The sequence below is a fragment of the Chelonia mydas genome, chromosome 5, assembly GCF_015237465.2.
Source record: "Chelonia mydas isolate rCheMyd1 chromosome 5, rCheMyd1.pri.v2, whole genome shotgun sequence".
Classification (NCBI taxonomy): Eukaryota; Metazoa; Chordata; order Testudines; family Cheloniidae; genus Chelonia; species Chelonia mydas.
The window spans coordinates 125,345,552-125,363,143 of record NC_051245.2 but is presented as its reverse complement, the minus strand read 5'-3'; the positions used below and the strand labels follow the sequence as shown (position 1 = coordinate 125,363,143).

At 41.5% G+C, this 17,592-nt stretch overlaps 1 protein-coding gene across 1 annotated transcript in view; it reads left to right on the top strand.

Annotated features, from left to right (window-relative positions):
* DGKQ (diacylglycerol kinase theta) overlaps nt 1-13,543 on the top strand; it is a 180,324-nt gene extending 166,781 nt beyond the window's left edge. Inside the window, 3 exon segments of the mRNA XM_007056846.4 lie at nt 886-997; nt 3,518-3,670; nt 4,986-13,543. Coding sequence (XP_007056908.3) covers nt 886-997; nt 3,518-3,670; nt 4,986-5,084 — 364 coding nt within the window. The 3' untranslated portion in view covers nt 5,085-13,543.
* The last annotated feature ends 4,049 nt before the right edge of the window (nt 13,544-17,592 follow it).

Here is a 17,592-nt window from a genome sequence, read left to right as displayed (position 1 = left end):
TTGCATGCAGGCTTTCTTTTTGTTTGCACAAATGTGTACTAGTTACTGAAATGTCTGCCACAGTATTTAACTGTAGCAACTATCTTAAAAGGCTCTATTAATTAGGGTTCTCTGTTAAGAGAAGTTAATTGGCTGTACTTTTTGTTCTAATTTAGGTCATGGCTTCAAGAGTTAGAGATTTTCTCTCTTTTTAAATCTATTTTTTTTTATTCCTGAGAGAACTAGAAAAGGAAAAAAATCATATCCGCTGTTGAGCAGTAGCTGTGTATTGGAGATGCAAACATACTATTCTTACTGGAAATTCAAGCCTTTTCTAGGAAGTAAAATTATATTAATTTCCCACTGGCATCAGGATTTTAGGGGAATGATTTTGATTTGCTTAATTCTACAAAGCTATTTGAAGCCTAAATGTAATAATTTGATAGAGCAGTTTCTCAGTATTTAGCTTCCCTTCAACATATCATGTCTTCCGAAAGAAAAAACATATTGATATTACCAAAAACTCTGGTAACCTTCTGAGTAGTAATCATAAAAGTTAAGACTTCACAGGTTTAACCTGTGGTTTCCAGCAACCCAAAATGACATGAGGCTGTTTCCCTCTTATCCACTTTTCTCAGCTGAAAACCTACTTAGCCCTCCCCCACTGCTTTCACCTCTTCCCCCTTCCCTCCCCCACAGCAGTGTTATCAAGAGGTTACCAAATTTTAGGAAAGCAAATGCCGTGTTTTGTAAAGTGGAAAAGGAGAAATACATAACCCCACTCAAGGAGAATCTGTGGAAGAGCAGAATGGCTTCGTAAATTGTTAACCGATCAGATATTTGGATACTGCTTGAGTCTTGACAGATTCCGACTCTCAGCGGCCACGCTTGTGTGCTCTGTTCCAGTTGGGGGTCTGGAGCTGATCTCTGGGGATCTGACCATGATAATCGATTTGAGAAACCAAGAATCGATGATGGCTTACTGGAAGTCGTGGGGGTGACTGGAGTTGTGCACATGGTAAGTTAGTGCTGAGCCTGCTTTTTGTTTGTTTGGGGGTACTGAGCAAGTGAAAACAGTGACTCGTCACTTAACCCATGTTAAGCATCTCTGTGAATTTGCCCTGTGGTAAATATTTTGCTCAAAACACCTTCAAAAAATAATTTTAGGTTGTAAAATGAAGCACTCAAAAGTCAGAACACAAATTCCAAGAATCGTAAGAATACAAAATATATTAGTCAAATTAGACTACAAAAGTAGTCGGCTGTTATGCTGTGGGGCAGTGGCTGTGATAGCCATTGGAGAGTGGGCTTAGACAGCTTTTGAAGCCTGCTCTGGAAATCCTTGTTCAGGTGCCCAAATTCAGCAATATATAGAAGGAAGCTGGAGCTGGATGGTAAAAAGTTTTAGAGGCATTGAGGGGTCTGCTGTACCCTTGTTCAAGTAAATGGAAATACTCCCAGTGATTTCAGAGGGCTTTGGATCAAGCCCTGAAAGACGTCTGTATAAAGAATGGGACTGTTTAATTTAGAGAGATGTTAGCTGCACAAAACAATGAGAGGTATAGATTAGGGCAGTCGGGTGCTTTTGTTTTCCCTCTTTCAAAATAGAAGTGGATGGTGAATGAAATTTCAAAGGCTGATAACTTAAAAAATGAAGTTAGAATGGGTAGAGATGGCTTCATTTTTGTTTCCTTGGTTGCTTTATTAGGCTGTGGATCATTGATACTACATATATTGTTTCAGCTTACCAATTTGAAACTCATTTATTGGAGGTTTGCTTTTACATCCCCTTTCAACTTATAAACTTATTCCACATTGTTCATAAGCTTCTCAATAAAATTATAAGGAGAAAAATGATAAAAGGAATTACTAACATAATACATTAAATAACCTGCGGCATTTAAGGTTATAAGGTGGATAGAAAGCTGGCTAGATTATTGGGCTCAAGAGGTAGTGATCAGTGGCTCCATGTCTAGTTGGCAGCCGGTATCAAGTAGAGTGCCCCAAGGGTCGGTCCTGGGGATGGTTTTGTTCAGTATCTTCATTAATGATCTGGAGGCTGGCGTGGCTTGCACCCTCAGCAAGTTTGCAGATGACACTAAACTGGGAGGAGAGGTAGATACGCTGGAGGGTAGGGATAGGATACAGAAGGCCCTAGACAAATTAGAGGATTGGGCCAAAAGAAATCTGATGAGGTTCAACAAGGACAAGTGCAGAGTCCTGCACTTAGGACTGAAGAATCCCATGCACTGCTACAGACTGGGGACCGAACGGCTAGGCAGCAGTTCTGCAGAAAAGGTTACAGTGGACGAGAAGCTGGATATGAGTCAACAGTGTGCCCTTGTTGCCAAGAAGGCCAATGGCATTTTGGGATGTATAAGTAGGGGCATTGCCAGCAGACTGAGGGAAGTGATCGTTCCCCTCTATTCGACATTGATGAGGCCTCATCTGGAGTACTGTGTCCAGTTTTGGGCCCCACACTACAAGAAGGATGTGAAAAAGTTGGAAAGCGTCCAGTGGAGGGCAACAAAAATGATTAGGGGACTGGAACCCATGACTTATGAGGAGAGGCTGAGGGAACTGGGATTGTTTAGTCTGCGGAAGAGAAGAATGAGGGGGGATTTGATAGCTGCCTTCAGCTACCTGAAAGGGCGTTCCAAAGAGGATGGATCTAGACTGTTCTTAGTGGTAGTAGATGACAGAACGAGGAGTAATGGTCTCAAGTTGCAGTGGGGGAGGTTTAGGTTGGATATTAGGAAAACCTTTTTCACTAAGGGGGTGGTGAAGCACTGGAATGCGTTATCTAGGGAGGCGGTGGAATCTCCTTCCTTAGAGGTTTTTAAGGTCAGGCTTGACAAAGCCCTGGCTGGGATGATTTAGTTGGGGTTGGTCCTGCTTTGAGCAGGGGGTTGGACTAGATGACCTCCTGAGGTCCCTTCCAACCCTGATATTCTAGGATTCATTACCTTAAGATAGCAAAATCCTATGATGGCAGAGCACTTAGCACTAGACTTTATTTGAATTTATTATAATATAGTTGATTTGTATATGATTTTTAAAATTCTTTATTTTTAACTAATTTAAAATCTCATTATTTTCTATGGGTCTTTTAGGTGTCTTGAGACAAAAATATTTTTGAACAAATCCTGATAAATGTGGTGGGCTGAGGATAACAATTACTTGGACTCCTTTATAAATTTAGACCCCAATCCTACAAATAAATTGGCAGCAGCAGGGAGCCCCTTTGACTTCAGTGGCGTTCAGACGAAGTTGAGGTCCATTGGCTTGGAGCCACCTTCTGGATCAGAGCCTTACGGCAGCATGGGGTTAATGCAGGTGTTACTTTTGAAAATTTCAGGTCATAATTTTGGAATCTTCTAGGGGGTAGAAACCTCAGACACGAAGAGGCCAGGATGTACTCCAGCGCTGCAAAAGTCTTAAGCATGATATGCACCTGTCCTTGCTTTTATAAGGCTTATTTGTACCAATAAATACCAGAGAGTTTTAGAAAATAATGGCAGTTCTGATATTCTGATAGGGTCAAGTGCAGGGCGGTCTGCGATCAGGGATCCGCATAGCCCAAGGATCTTACTTTCGTGTTACGCTTCTGAAACCAATACCTGTTCAAGTAGATGGAGAGCCCTGGATTCAGCCACCAGGCCAGATTATCATTTCTGTTGCAGGACCAAAGGTAAGCTTGCCTCGGCAGTTTGCCTTTTTGCATTAGAAAAATGTAAATGGTTGCCGTTAAAGTTTTCTCCTGTTTGTTTTTGTTCCTTAGTCTAAGTCATGCCATTTGTTTGACTCATCTCCTACTATTTGTCTGGCTCCTCATCCTCTTAGTGCATTTCATTTTTAAGGTACTAATCAACATAATGTGATCACTGTTGGATGAATATACGCTACGGAATCTACGCCATGAAATTCAAAGAAGTTCACATATATTAGTTAAAGGGCCTGTCTGCACCAGCAAAACTACAGTATTGAGAGATCAAGTTTAAGAAAACAGTCCCCTGGGTGTTTGGTAATGTGGCTTACCCTCGCATGAGACAGCAGGGAGCCATGTTCTAATTACATTGTTTGCGTTGCAGCAGATCAGGGTTATTCAGACAATCCAGGAGCATGGTGTATGAGGGACAGTGCATTCCCTGTTCAGTGGTCAAGGAATCTATGGACAGAATTTAGCTAGCAAGAAAGTGGAGAAATGAGACGTATGAGCAATGGGAGGGGAAGGAGAAGAGCGGCTGGGGGATTGAGAGTAAAGTGTCCCCCATCCAAGGAATTAAAGTTTCTGCTGACAGTGAAGCAGCCAAATGATTCTTTTGCACTGTCAGTGCATTTGATAACTCTCACACACACAAGTTCCTGCCACAGAAGTTCGTTGAATGACCCCTTTAAGAACGACTGCAGAAATCTGTTGCTACAGAAAGAGTTACAGAAATCTCATCGAATGCCAAGCTTTTGTCTTGGGAAAAAAAAAAAGGCGTTTGCAGAATGTGCCTTTATTATTTGAAAAGTATTTGCAGCTACACAGAGCTCTTCTTCAGATTAAAAAAGAACCCTGTGTAGCTCAAAAGCTTTTCTTTCACCAACAGAAGTTGCTTCAATAAAAGATATTCACTCACCCACCTTGCCTCTTTCAAAGTATTAACCTTTTTTGTAAAGAGGACCAGTGTTTAAAAACTCTTCCCTTCTTGCACGAGAGAGAGAGAGATACACATTTTGTAATTTGGAGTCGCTCTACAGAAACTGCTCTGAAATGCACAAAGTAAGCAAATCAAAAATTAGGCTTTTCTTGACTCTGTTAGTCATCTTGGGTGATATAATTATAAGAGGTTAAAAAAGACAAGTGAGAGTTAAGTTAATAGTATCTTTATTAAATTGCTTTTCTGTTGCAGCATTAATGTGTATATTATTCATTCCTAAGCATACCTTTCTTAAATTTGCTTGAATAAAGAGATGTTTTGTTGCTTTCGTTTATCGTCTCTACAAATGTTTTATTGAAGGTCCACATGTTGAAAAAATCCAAACAGAAGCCAAAAAAAACTGGAAGCTTGAAAGAGACAAGAACGGATAGTGTCTCAGTCACTGAAGTGGGACATTAAGTGGAGCGGACCTTTCCAGAACAGAAGCAGCAGAACTACTGTCGATGAAAGGAGCCTGCACTGTACAGCTGGGTGCTGGGGTCTGGTAAAGAAGGGGTCCTAATGAGCCTGCCCTTTATTCCATTGTAATAGTACTGTGTTCTGCTTGTTTTGTTAAATGATTGTGCCTCATTAGATGGCTGATGCACACCTACTTGTATACCACTAATTTCATTCGAAATGTTTGCCTTTGGTAGCCTTCCCTAAAGCACTGCCCAGTACCAATAGATAACACAGATCTATCCTATGGAGCTCTTCACACTTGGTTTTGCAGAATTTTCATTTTGTTAAGAAATTTCTTGCCTTTTTCTTACATAATCTTCCATCGAGAAATCATCACAAGGTTCTGTTAAAGTAGCCCTGAACAACAGTCTTCCAACAAACAGAAGAGTAGTGGTTGCATCTCTTTGCTGTTGTACTGTGACCTTCCTGGGTAAGGCCAAAGAACACAATTTGAGGCGTTGCAGTTTGAGATCATGTTACTCGAGATGAATGACTGTCGTGATAATGATCCCAACATGAAGAGTGCCGTGTACAGAGGAGAAAACCTGTGCTGAAACGCTCAAGTCAAAATGGCTAAGACAGGATAGTTTCAACATGGTTTACTTGGATAAAGTAAATGGGGACAAAAATCTGTTTTAAGCAGTTATGAAATGGTCTAGCCTCTTCCAGACATCAAACACTGTGGAAGGGTTGGTAAAGTTCAGCAGCTATCTCTTGACTAAATGGGGGCAAAGTTTACCTCAGTAATATATGTAGACGACAGACTTCTTGGGCTCTTATTTTTCTCCCCCGCTGCGCGTTCTACCTTTGGTGACTCCATACTCCTCCACAGGTCCTCATTGGTCTTGTTTCAAATTCAAGTTCTAAAAAAAAAAATGCCCTATGTGTAAATGTATTGTGACTATGACTTTCCATACAAGCTCCAGAGACTTGAAGAATGGGTACTAATTCTGGTAAAAAGCTGCTGAAAACGACTGTTTCATTGATTATCAGTTCATTAAGGCTGTTTCTCTACAAGGGGCGTGATTCCTCTCCTATGCTAGCTCGATGAAAGCTAGCGTGAGCGTATGTAGTAGTGGAGGCATGGCTGAACTTCACCATGTACAAACCAGCCTGAAATCGGCAGGCATGTGCTTGGCACAGCTAAGCCGTGCCTCTGCTGCCCGTGCTACCATGGCTACACTACTATTTATATCTGCACTGGCTCTCATTGGGTTACCGTGAGATGTGTTCGCAAGCAGCGGATTCACACCCCTGGCTTGTAGTGTAGACATAGCCTATGATACGTGAACATAGAGGCAGGCTAACATTAAATGGAAATACACAATAATTTAATTCCTTGAGTTTTCTTATGAGGCATAGTGCGTGTTCAATAAGACTGTACGTCTGGCAATATGTACGTCGTTGCTGTAGAAAATGCTGTGACTTCAGATGACTGAGTATTTAGCAATAAAGTAACGAAAGGCTTATTTTCCAGTATACTTCTGAAAACAGCCTTCCCGCAACTGTTTAGCCATGGCTCTTTCTTGCAGGCTGCCAGTATAGCTTAGCATTTGGGGCATGGAGAAGGGGTGTAGGCCCAGATTCTCAAAGCTATTTAGGCACCTAACTCACATTGATTTCAGTGGAAGTGGAGCCTGAATACATTTGAGGATCTGGGCCATAGTGACTGTACTGTAATCTAGCTGGACCAGTGTGTGTTGTAAGCCCAGGTTAGGGCATGCCAGTCCTCCCAGAAAGGTGATCTGACTGCTTGCCCACCTGCTGAAGACTGATGGGTCAGGGTGTTTGAGAATACTGCCCAGCCCCAGGGCTAATGTGCTGAAGGTCTTGTAGAACGCTACATCTGTTGTCAACAGCCATTCCCGCATGGGCCTTTCTAAACACCCCTTCTCTTTGCTTCACTCTCAGCTCACCAGGGTTCTCTGGTGAGCTAAGTCAGGTGGAAATGAATGGGCTTGAACAGCAGTGTGGAAAGATGCAGAACAATTGTGGTGGAAGGAATTTGTACAGTTCTACCCCACACAGGGAAAGGCGATGAATATCTTTCAGCATTGTGTACGGTAAGTCCTTGACCAATGGAACTGCTCCCAGCTATGTCCTCATGAACCTGAGTCCTGTTAGCAGGTGACAAGGCACACTTACCCTCGGCTGTAGAAAGAGCTGATGAAATACATTACAGTCACCTCTGCTCGGGGGGCAACAAATCAGAAAAAAATGATGACCGTACTGGAAGCGTGGCTCAATCACTCAAGCAGAGGCTCTGAAAAGACTCTTACTGTTGCTGCTTGTGGAATGCACCTTTGAAACCATGTCCCACGTGAGGGCTACCTCCAGAATGGCATTCTGTAGACTGTGAAATGTGCAAAAGCCCAGCCTTTGTTTAGCAAGCAATTGATGCCAGTGTTCTTGCCAGCCATCCCCTTTTCACGGTCTCCTCAGCGAGTGGTTGCAAGTCAATGCCCGCAGCAGTTGTTTTCTACCAGTGTTATAGACACCTTCTAGTCATGCTTCGGACGTGGCTAAGGCATGGCAGCAGCTTTGATAATCAGCTTATTGCCACGGACAGAGCTGAAACTTCAGTGCAAATGCGGTTTGATCAAACAACAGTTTCTATCATCCGTCATCAAGAGATGCTTTTTACTCACTTATGGGACAGCTGCTCCTTTTCCCCACGTGTCCTGACCTTAAGGGTGCTACAGGACTCCATCCCCTCTTATTCAGCATCAGAACAAGATTTCTGTTGAGAGTGAGATATCTGCATGCTGATGGTGCAGATATTTCATGGGCATCTTTCCTCTTCTAACACAGCATCAGCTCCACTTCGGCACTTGGAAATTGGTACGTGCATGAAAAGCAAGCGGCTTGAGCTCAGCTTCAGTGTGGGTACTTCTGCTGATAGTGGGAGGAGGAAAGCATTGTATTTCAAGCTCTCTGCTCTCTCAGGGTGAAGTCAACAGACTAAGGAAATACATCACTGCTCATGGGTACCCAAGGCACAACAGTGGCCAGGAATGCTGCTTTTAGGTAGCTGCTTTTAGCTTCTTTTACGTAGTTGAGAGATCAATTCTGTTCTCTTTGATGCAGCCTAGCTATGGAGATGAATGTTTTTGTCATTTGCAGACTCTACCTGGGTTGACTGCAAAGACCATGCAGAAACAGAAGCCTCTCTACTCCACGGGCCACACCAGAGAGCCTGTCTCACCAGTGCACCATTCCTACACTGGCTTCAATTGATACTCTGGATCTGTTTCATGCTGCTAGTCCTGACCTTCACAGATCGTAATGTGCTAAGTCCTGTCTCTCTCCCCCGCTGCCCCATTGCAGTGGCTGTTATCTGAAATAGTGTGGTTTACAATCCCAAAGGTGAAACTCTTTGCACAGCATATTTTAAGTGGAAGACGTTTTGGCTGTGGAATTTCCTGCCATCTGATTGTTATAAATGCCAGACTCTTTCCACACTTAGAGCACAGTGCAAGATCCATCTCTTTGTGCATACCTCCCATAGTCTGGTGCAATAGTGCTTTCCTGGCAGGCAGCCACCAGAGAGGACACTGATAGGGATTGTGTGTTAATAGAAGAAGTGATGGAAGCTTCTGGTCCTTGCTCATGCAGAAATGAAGTCTGATGTATGTGGTATCTAGACAGTTTGGTGATTGGCACGTTGGAAATGAAAATAGATACTTTTTTAAAAGCTTAATGTCTCTTTGTCTGATTCTGAAATATCTTCTGTATGTTTTCAAGACACAACAGATTTTTGGGCAAGTGGAATGGAAAACTGAATATACACAGAATAAGCAAACCAATTTAAAAACAGAGAATTCTCTGGAGTAACCATTTTTAAGCTGTTTCAATTTCAGGTATTAAAAAGGCTAAGATGCTTAGGGAATTGTAGAGCTGTAATTTTGTTTTCATCAAACTTACACCTGCTGTGTGTGGGGATAGGGTTAATCATGTACAGTCTTTGCATTCATATTAATTACTTGGAGGCTTCCCTGCAGAAAGGTGGCATTGCTTATAAGTTACGTTAAACATGTGTAACAGCTGATAATTAGGTTTTATGTAAATCCAGTGAGATAATGCAATATAATTACATTTTGATGTTCTAATGCATGGTTCATACCATTATCAGCTCTTAGTGGAGAATGTTGTAAAATGTGATAATTATATAAACTTACGGTGGTTCCCCGGCCAATGCTTAAAATAGCATTAACAAATTTGAAGCTAGAGTGGTTTAGAAAATGTGGTGCAGAGAGCTCAGAAACGATATTGGGAGTGAGGTGAAATCCTGGTGTGGCTGGGTCATGCTTGTGGGTAGTCCTTGTGGGCTCATAAGGAGACATACACTGTGCTGTCCCAAGCACAGGCTTGATCCTTTGTCGAGGCCCCTCTCTGATGACCTCCTCTGCAAGCCTCGGGGCATACTTGTATTGCCTGTCCTGCTTCCCGCTTGGAAAGTTGCATTTGGCCTCTACCTCCTGGCTTTCCAGTTCTTGTCAGTAGGGGAGGAGAAGGTGGTCACTAAAAGTGCTATTCAATATCTCAAATTTCCAACCCAGGTAAAATGCATGTTTAAGGTATACAGTCATAGATAAGTATGTTATTGAATAGTACAGGGGAAGGACAAAATGTCAGCTCTGAGTTTTAGCCATAACTTCACAATTTCTGGCTTTTATGGTTGTAATTTATTCCCTCAACATTATTCCAACACTTATGGTCTGGTTTAGAGTAGTATAAGCTTCTACTTAGTGATGCTTAATCTAAATTGATCTTAGTGAACGGTCAGTGACTTATTTTGCCAAAAAACGACCAAGTCGTCTGGGCGAATTGAACATCTGGTCACAGTATATCCGCATGTGGATTTAGCTGGGTGACTACGTTCTGACATCATTTGCTTCCGATCCTTATTGATAACACATGAGTGGTCTGATTGTCATTGGACAATGTGTTGAGCCCCTTCTTGCTGGTCCGTGAGATACACTGTGTCATTAAGATTCCCAACACAGACCTCATGGATCTAAGGAACCTGCATTTTTCAACAAGATTCACTGGTTATAAAATCCAGCAATGAGATTAGAATTCAGCATCGGCATATATTTTAGCTTTACCTCTGTATATCTTCCTGTAGATTTAAATCAGGCCCTGGATATTAAACTAAACCACAACTCTTCATGTGTAACACATTTAATAAAAAACTAGGAAAATATTTTAGTAGTATAGTAGTCACAAGACTGTAAATAATTAATGAAACTCTTATGGATATTTACTCATTAATCCTTCATATCCTATACAAGCTTATTGTGTAAGTGGCATTTTTATCTACTCAGTCCAGACCCTAACTATTGGATGAATGTTTGAATGGTGGATGTGTTTATGCATATATGTGTTTTACCCAGTCGCCCACCTATTGTTGTGTGAGTAGAGTCATTGCTAAACATTGCCTAATGTAAAACAAAATTAAACCATTGTAGCAAATGTATACACCTGGGGTAAATTGTTGAAAATGGTAAGGTTTAACAACGATAAAGCTATAGCAGTGCAAATGATTTAAAACATACCATAGCGTTGCCTGATGCTTTGTGTATTTTGTGCAGCCTGTTTATTGTTCAGCTGTATATTTTTTTGAAAAGTGCAGTATTGCGACCTGGAAATAGAAGTTTTTTCAGTCTACAACACAGGCTGCTTTCACACCGCCACCACAATGACTGTGTGCCTCTGCCATACTCTGTGGGTGCCTCCTTCATGTCCTTTGTTCTCAGCCCTTCTGCTGAAACTGATGACTAATTAGTGCCAATTCTGATGGTGCTGTTTGATCTGAATGACTGTTCACTAGCAGCGGGTATGAGACCACCCACTCATTTCCACTTACATCCTTCAACAGCCACGAAATGCAAAGATCTTCAGTTACTACTGAACTGGCTCAGATTCCTATTGGGAACTTTGGCTCATTTTCAAACATAGATCCCATATTGTGTGTGTTTCCATTATTTTACACACATTTTGCATTTAACAAGTAAATGTGGAACAGACATTGTTTAGTGTATGGCAGAACTTTTTGTGTTTGTAGTGTAAATAAGGAAAACCTTTTTGCAGACTTAAAATGCACTTTCAGGTTAAAATACAAAGAAGTCTGTAGAATGCCATTTAAAATGCTACTTATTCTTGTAATTGTACCATTCCCTAGCTGAAATTACTGTACTGTCTTTTAATGCCCCATTAGGGAAGGAGAGGAGATTGTAACATTTTTGCAATACATATTTATATCTAACTGACTGAAAGTTCATTTAAACTTTAAACCATTATAAAATGGCTATGGCCATTATAAATAAACTATGAATTAGTTTAATAGACTAATTTTTATAATGCATGAGATTCATTTTAAATTTATTTATTATGTTAACAGCTAGTTAATTTGACACACAGGATGTGTGATAAGAAGTTCAACTGAAAGGCCTTCACTTCTTTGACCTCTCTGTGCTTTGGCACTGACCAATGTAAAGGCATTACATGGAATGCAATGGTTTGAACACAACTTATTAAAAATTGTTTCTAAATGTCTGATTAGACCAGCAGTTTCAATGTTTACAGATTGGTGACTATTGATTGTACGCACCCTGGTTCGCTTTTGACACAGTGCACTGGTTTATATTTTGGAAGTGTTGTTTCTACTTCCCATGCCCATGAGTGGAATCGTTGCCTTTTGAGTTTGGGCTCTTAAGTAACTCTTCGGAAATATATAAGTGTGGATTTTCACTTTTCTGCTATGAACTGATAGAACCGACTTTGTGCTGATAAAAGTATTAGATTGAACATTTCTTCCTAAAGGACAAGTTTATTTTTGATAATGTATAAGATGGTTTTATAAACAATTAAGTAGTGTTGAAAAAGTTGGTATGAGCTCTTGAAACAAGTGTATTATCATGATTTAAAAATGTATTTCAAAGCAGATAAGCATTTTTTCTTTATAGAGCAGTGAAATGATATTTTCACTACCCTTAGTTCTGTTCTATGTTTAGCTTATCTATTAAGAGGAAACTTATTCTCAGAAGATGTGGCTTAATTTATCTTCAATTTATGCTGTATTGTGCTAATCGCCTTGACCTTTTACGCTTCTCTTGTAGCAATTCACAATATAAACACCTGTTTAAGAGGCTTAACTTTCCATCTATGAATTTCTACAGATGAAAGGACAAAATTGTGACAATTCTGATTATTACCCTGTCTGCCTAAAGTGAATGTGCCATACAGCCATCCTTTGCTTCCAAAGACAGCTGTCGCTTTGGCCAAGTGTACACCAGTAAGGGACACAGAATCCTATATCGGGCAAATGCTGCTCTCGCGATTGCTCTCCTCCCTTTATGCTTTTAAATTTGCCAAATAGGGAGTAGCAAGAGGTGCCAAAGAAATTAGTGAGTAAGTATTAAAAGTGAGCAAATATAGGTGCTTGGAAAATCTAAACCTAACTCCTTTAAAGCAAAATCCTGCGAGGTCTGTGTCATAGAAGTAGTTGGCTCATTTCAGCTTTTCAAAAGTGCTAAGAGAACATTTTTAATTGGAAATGGCTGAGAGACAAACAGTAAGATACCTCGGTGAAGCTGTAGATTGAGATGGGGGGGGCGCGGGGGAGGGATCTGATATCTTGATATCAAAATCAGAGAAGCACAAATTCTTTGGTTAGCCATAGAAAAGTTTGATTATCCTCCTGTACGCAAAAGTTCCATTATGTGGTAAATTATCATTAGCTGAAAAATTGTGGTGTTTTCCATTTCCAAGTGGTCCAAGCAGCCGATTTCATTGGACTAGCTCTTTAACAAGTTTTTAAAAACAAGGTACTTCATGATGTCTTACGGCATTTCTTGTGAATGTTGTAACGTGTTGGGCCACGTGGATTACACCGTCAACCTAAGCTAAACTGACCATTCGGCTAGTGTGAAGTGCTTATTCTCTGTGCTTCTGCCTGATAATTCTTAGAAACAATTTGTAGAAAGTGTAGCCATTAATGAGGTTGAATTCTATTTCTGTGTTGTGTGCCTCAAACTAATAAAGCATATCACACTTGTTTACTTGTGGTTTGATCTTAAAAAAGATGGTTTTCATGGTATAACTAGTTTCTAGTTTTCTGCCTTGCAGACCACTGTGCTGGTAATCTGTCTCTATGAATTAATGTTCCTAAAATGTAGTAACTAAAAAATAAAAAGAGGTGGACTTTTCTTTTATATTTAAACATCAGTTTGTCCTCAGATTATGTTCTTAGAATAATTCTGTATATATTTTGCGATATGGTTTTGTGTGTAATTTTGACTGTACATTTTGCACTGATTGAAATTCTGTATTCTAAGTATAATTTGTGAGTACCAGAGATCTATAACTAGAATTTATGTCTGTGACAAATATAATTGGTAATTTCTGTTACAGCCTGGATGTGTCTGTGTGTGGTGGTTAAAAATTTCTTGTTACAAGTGGTGAAATGTGTTTCTGCAAAGAGCAAACAAACTTGCTTTGTTTCACTCATTCTCCAGACACTGCTTGAATGAGCATTTTACAGTTCAAGTGTCCAAGAATACCTAGTGCTCAACATAACACAAGAATGGCCATAGAGGGTCAGGCCAATGGTCCATCTAGCCTAGTGTCCTGTCTGCCACAGGGGCTAGTGCCAGGTGCTTCAGAGGGAATGAACAGAACAGGCAATCATTGAGCGATCCATCCCTGTCGTTCACTCTCAGCTTCTGGCAGTCAGAGGCTAGGGACACCCAGAGGATGGGGTTGCATCCCTGAGCATCTTGGCTAATAGCCATTGATGGACCTGTCCTCCATTAACTTACCTAATGTGCCATCATTATGGCTACTGTTTTCTGATGCTGCACTATTGGCTTCTGTCCTGAATTTCTGTGGTGACACCTACATACTGCTGTGGTGGGTGCCATAAAAATAATTGCTCTCTTTCTGTATTGCAGATCATGGTGTTTGATAGTTGATCACCTGAGTATTTAGCTAGTTCCCGATTTTTCTCTGCAACTTAGACATTGCTATTTTGTCGTCCTACACCATATCTTTTGTGCCAACTTCTTAAAAATGTTTAGCTGCTTTTGTCTTTATTTGTTAGCACACTTGATGGTATTTGCGGGTTTTTTTCACCTTGCATTTTTCCCTTGTGGATAATTCTAACAAGGGTCCAGATTTTCAAAGTTCGGTTCACACAATTGTTTTAGATATTTACACTCAGCTTGAAAAATCTTATACAGTATTTTCAAACTCATCCCTTTTGTTGACTCAAGATTAAGTGATGCTTCTTTTTGGAAGGAGTTTTTATATGCATATTATGGTGCATCCCCAGCTTTGATCAGATTTTTTACACGTAAGATAATGTGTGTCCAGAACCACACTGAATCTGAATGTCGATGAGATCGTTGGTGGTTGTAGTAGTTTGTTAATTTTAAAATCTTAAACTTTTGACAAATGACTCACGGTGGGAGAACTAAGGTTGGGGGTGGCGGGAGGGAATATCATGACAGCATCAGTGTAGCTGAATATGGCTTTCTTTTTGGCTGTTGATTTATTTGCACAATAAAATATTTCAGAGTAGCAGCTGTGTTAGTCTGTATTCGCAAAAAGAAAAGGAGTACTTGTGGCACCTTAGAGACTAACCAATTTATTTGAGCATAGGCTTTCGTGAGCTACAGCTCACTTCATCGGATTCATCCGATGAAAGCTTATGCTCAAATAGATTGGTTAGTCTCTAAGGTGCCACAAATACTCCTTTTCTTTTAATAAAATATTTATCACCTAGAACATATTGATGGACTTTGCTGTCTAGTTTATTTGGCCGTTTAGGATTGCTGCCCTCTTGCCTTCAGACTTAATTAGGGCAATACCCCAATATATAGATCCTTCACACAATTATAGGTTTCAGAGTAGCAGCCGTGTTATTCTGTATTCACCAAAAGAAAAGGAGTACTTGTGGCACCTTAGAGACTAACCAATTTATTTGAGCATGAGCTTTCGGACAGCTTAGTGGACACTCCCACTACTTCCTCATGAGAAGGGCCCTACCAAATTCATGTTCCATTTTGGTCAATTTCATGGTCATGGGATTTTAAAAATCGTAAATTTCATTATTTCAGCTATTTAAATCTGAAATTTCATGGTGTTGCAATTGTAGGGGTCCTGATCCATAAAGGAGTTGGAGGGCGGGGTGTTGCAAGGTTGTTGTAGGGGAGATTGCGGTACTGCTACCCTGACTTCTACGCAGCTGGTGGTGGCGCTGCCTTCAGAGCTGGGCAGCTGGAGAGCGGCGGCCGCTGGCTGGGAGCCCAGCTCTGAAGGCAGAGCCGCCGTCATCAGCAGCGCAGAAGTAAGGATGGCCTGGTATGGTATTGCCACCTTACTTCTGCGCTGCTGCCTGTAGAGCTGGGCGCCCAGCCAATCACCGTCGCGCTCTGGCCACCCAGCTCTGAAGGCAGCGCAGAAGTAAGGATGGCAATACCGCAACCCCCCTAAAATAACCTTGTGACCCCCTTTTGGGTCAGGACCCCCAATTTGAGAAACACTGGTCTCCCCCATGAAATCTGTATAGTATAAAGTAAAAGCACAAAAGACCGGATTTCACAGGGGAGACCAGATTTCATGGTCTGTGATGCGTTTTTCATGGCTGTGAATTTGGTAGGGCCCTACTCATGACCAAAACCTTCCTTATACCCATTTAGACATACCCAAAGTGTACAGTACGGGCACCAAAGATCCTTCGGCTGGGTGGATGGAGGTCAAGTCCACTCAGATCTCTGAAAGTGGAAGCTATTGTGAATTGGCCTGTGGGAAGTTTCAGCGACACTGTCGCTCCTATCACAAGCCTGTGTTAGAAAGCAAAAACAGAAAAGGAGTCTGGTCAGATGCCAGTCAAAAAGGTTTTGATGCAGTGAAACAGATTTTATTAAAGATTTCAAGAAAACGTTTGAATTGTGTGTTGATGCATCCAGCACAGGTCTCAGAGCCATACTAATGCAAACAAGGGAAGATGACCAAAATCCACCCTATTGTGTATCTGTGCCCAAAACTGTCTCCCTCTGAACAGAACTACTCTGTAATTTAAAAAGAGCGCTATGCCATAGTATGGGCTGTGAAACAACTCAGACCGTGCCTGTTCAATAAGCAGCTCAGGGTATTAATAGACCACTCTCCATTAGTATGGGTCCATAGAACAAAAGGAACCAATGCCAGATGTCTCTGCTGGAGCATAGCTTTACAGTAGTATGATATGGAGATTAAACCTATTGAGGGGTCGGAGAACAAGGTAGCCAGGGCCGTGCCCAGAGAAGAGAGGACAGAGGTGAATCTTCTATCATGACTAGTGGCCATGACTCCAGCATCAACTCACTGGGTAGGTGTGACAGTCAAGGTCCACACACCTTGAGGGGTTACTGGGGGGTGTGAATCCCCCAAAATAAGCAACTGAATCAACAGGTTGTAGACAATGTTATTGTGTATCAAAATATGTCAAATAAGGTCTGTTATGAAAGCTTGTAATGTCCTGAACTTGCTGGTCATTAGGAGATGTGCGTACAGGTTCTGGGTATGCAGGGTTATGTGTGTAGAGCATTGTAATTGTAACTACAGTGCAACTGCAGCATCCCCTCAGAGCAGGGTGGTGAGACAATCAGGCAGGGGTGTTTTCCGTAGCATCTAACGTTGTCCAGCCAGGACATGACAATGTTGGACCATCACAGTTAATGGGCAAACATCGAAACAACTTGAACTGGAAAACAAACCCCTTGTGTGGGAAACACCCTGCTCTGTGCAACCATGAATTGCCAGAGTCTGAGAAAAAAAGAGAAAAAACCCTGTTAATGGGGAAGGGATTTAAAGGGTATCCAGAAACTGAGGGTCAGCATCTTAGTGGCGTGCTCTCTGTGAAGCACTGGATCCTCTTTAGGGAAATGGGCACGCTGGGAACAACCTGTCCAGAGGCAATAGGTCACTTGTATTAGATGAGGGAATTTAGCTAATGGTGAAAGCCTGAGCTTGTGTCTTTGTTTATTTTCTGTGCACCTCGCCTGTGTTTGCTTTTCCTTGTTGTTTCATCTTTGAATCGATTTAGTTTTGTTTATTTGCACCTCAAGCAGCTCCTCTGTTGTGCAAACTGTGGAGTCCATGCACCAAAGTGAACTGCTAACCTGGGACGGGTTTCATGCCTTTGGCAGTGACGAACCAGAGGGAAAAGTCATGAGTGTCTGGTAGTGAGGAACATGGGGAGCCGGATTTGGGGGCACTCGGGACTGGAAGGGATTGTTGAGCTCACTCTGCAAGAAGTAACAAGGCTGGTGGAATCCAGGGTGGGACCTCCTGCTTGCAGGGTGGGTACTGGTGTCGGAGCACTGAACCACAGCAGCATGGCTTTAAGACATCCAAGGTTACAAGGCAGATGGTGACAGAATCCCTCACTGGCCAGGGTGATCCGCAAAATGTTAAGTTC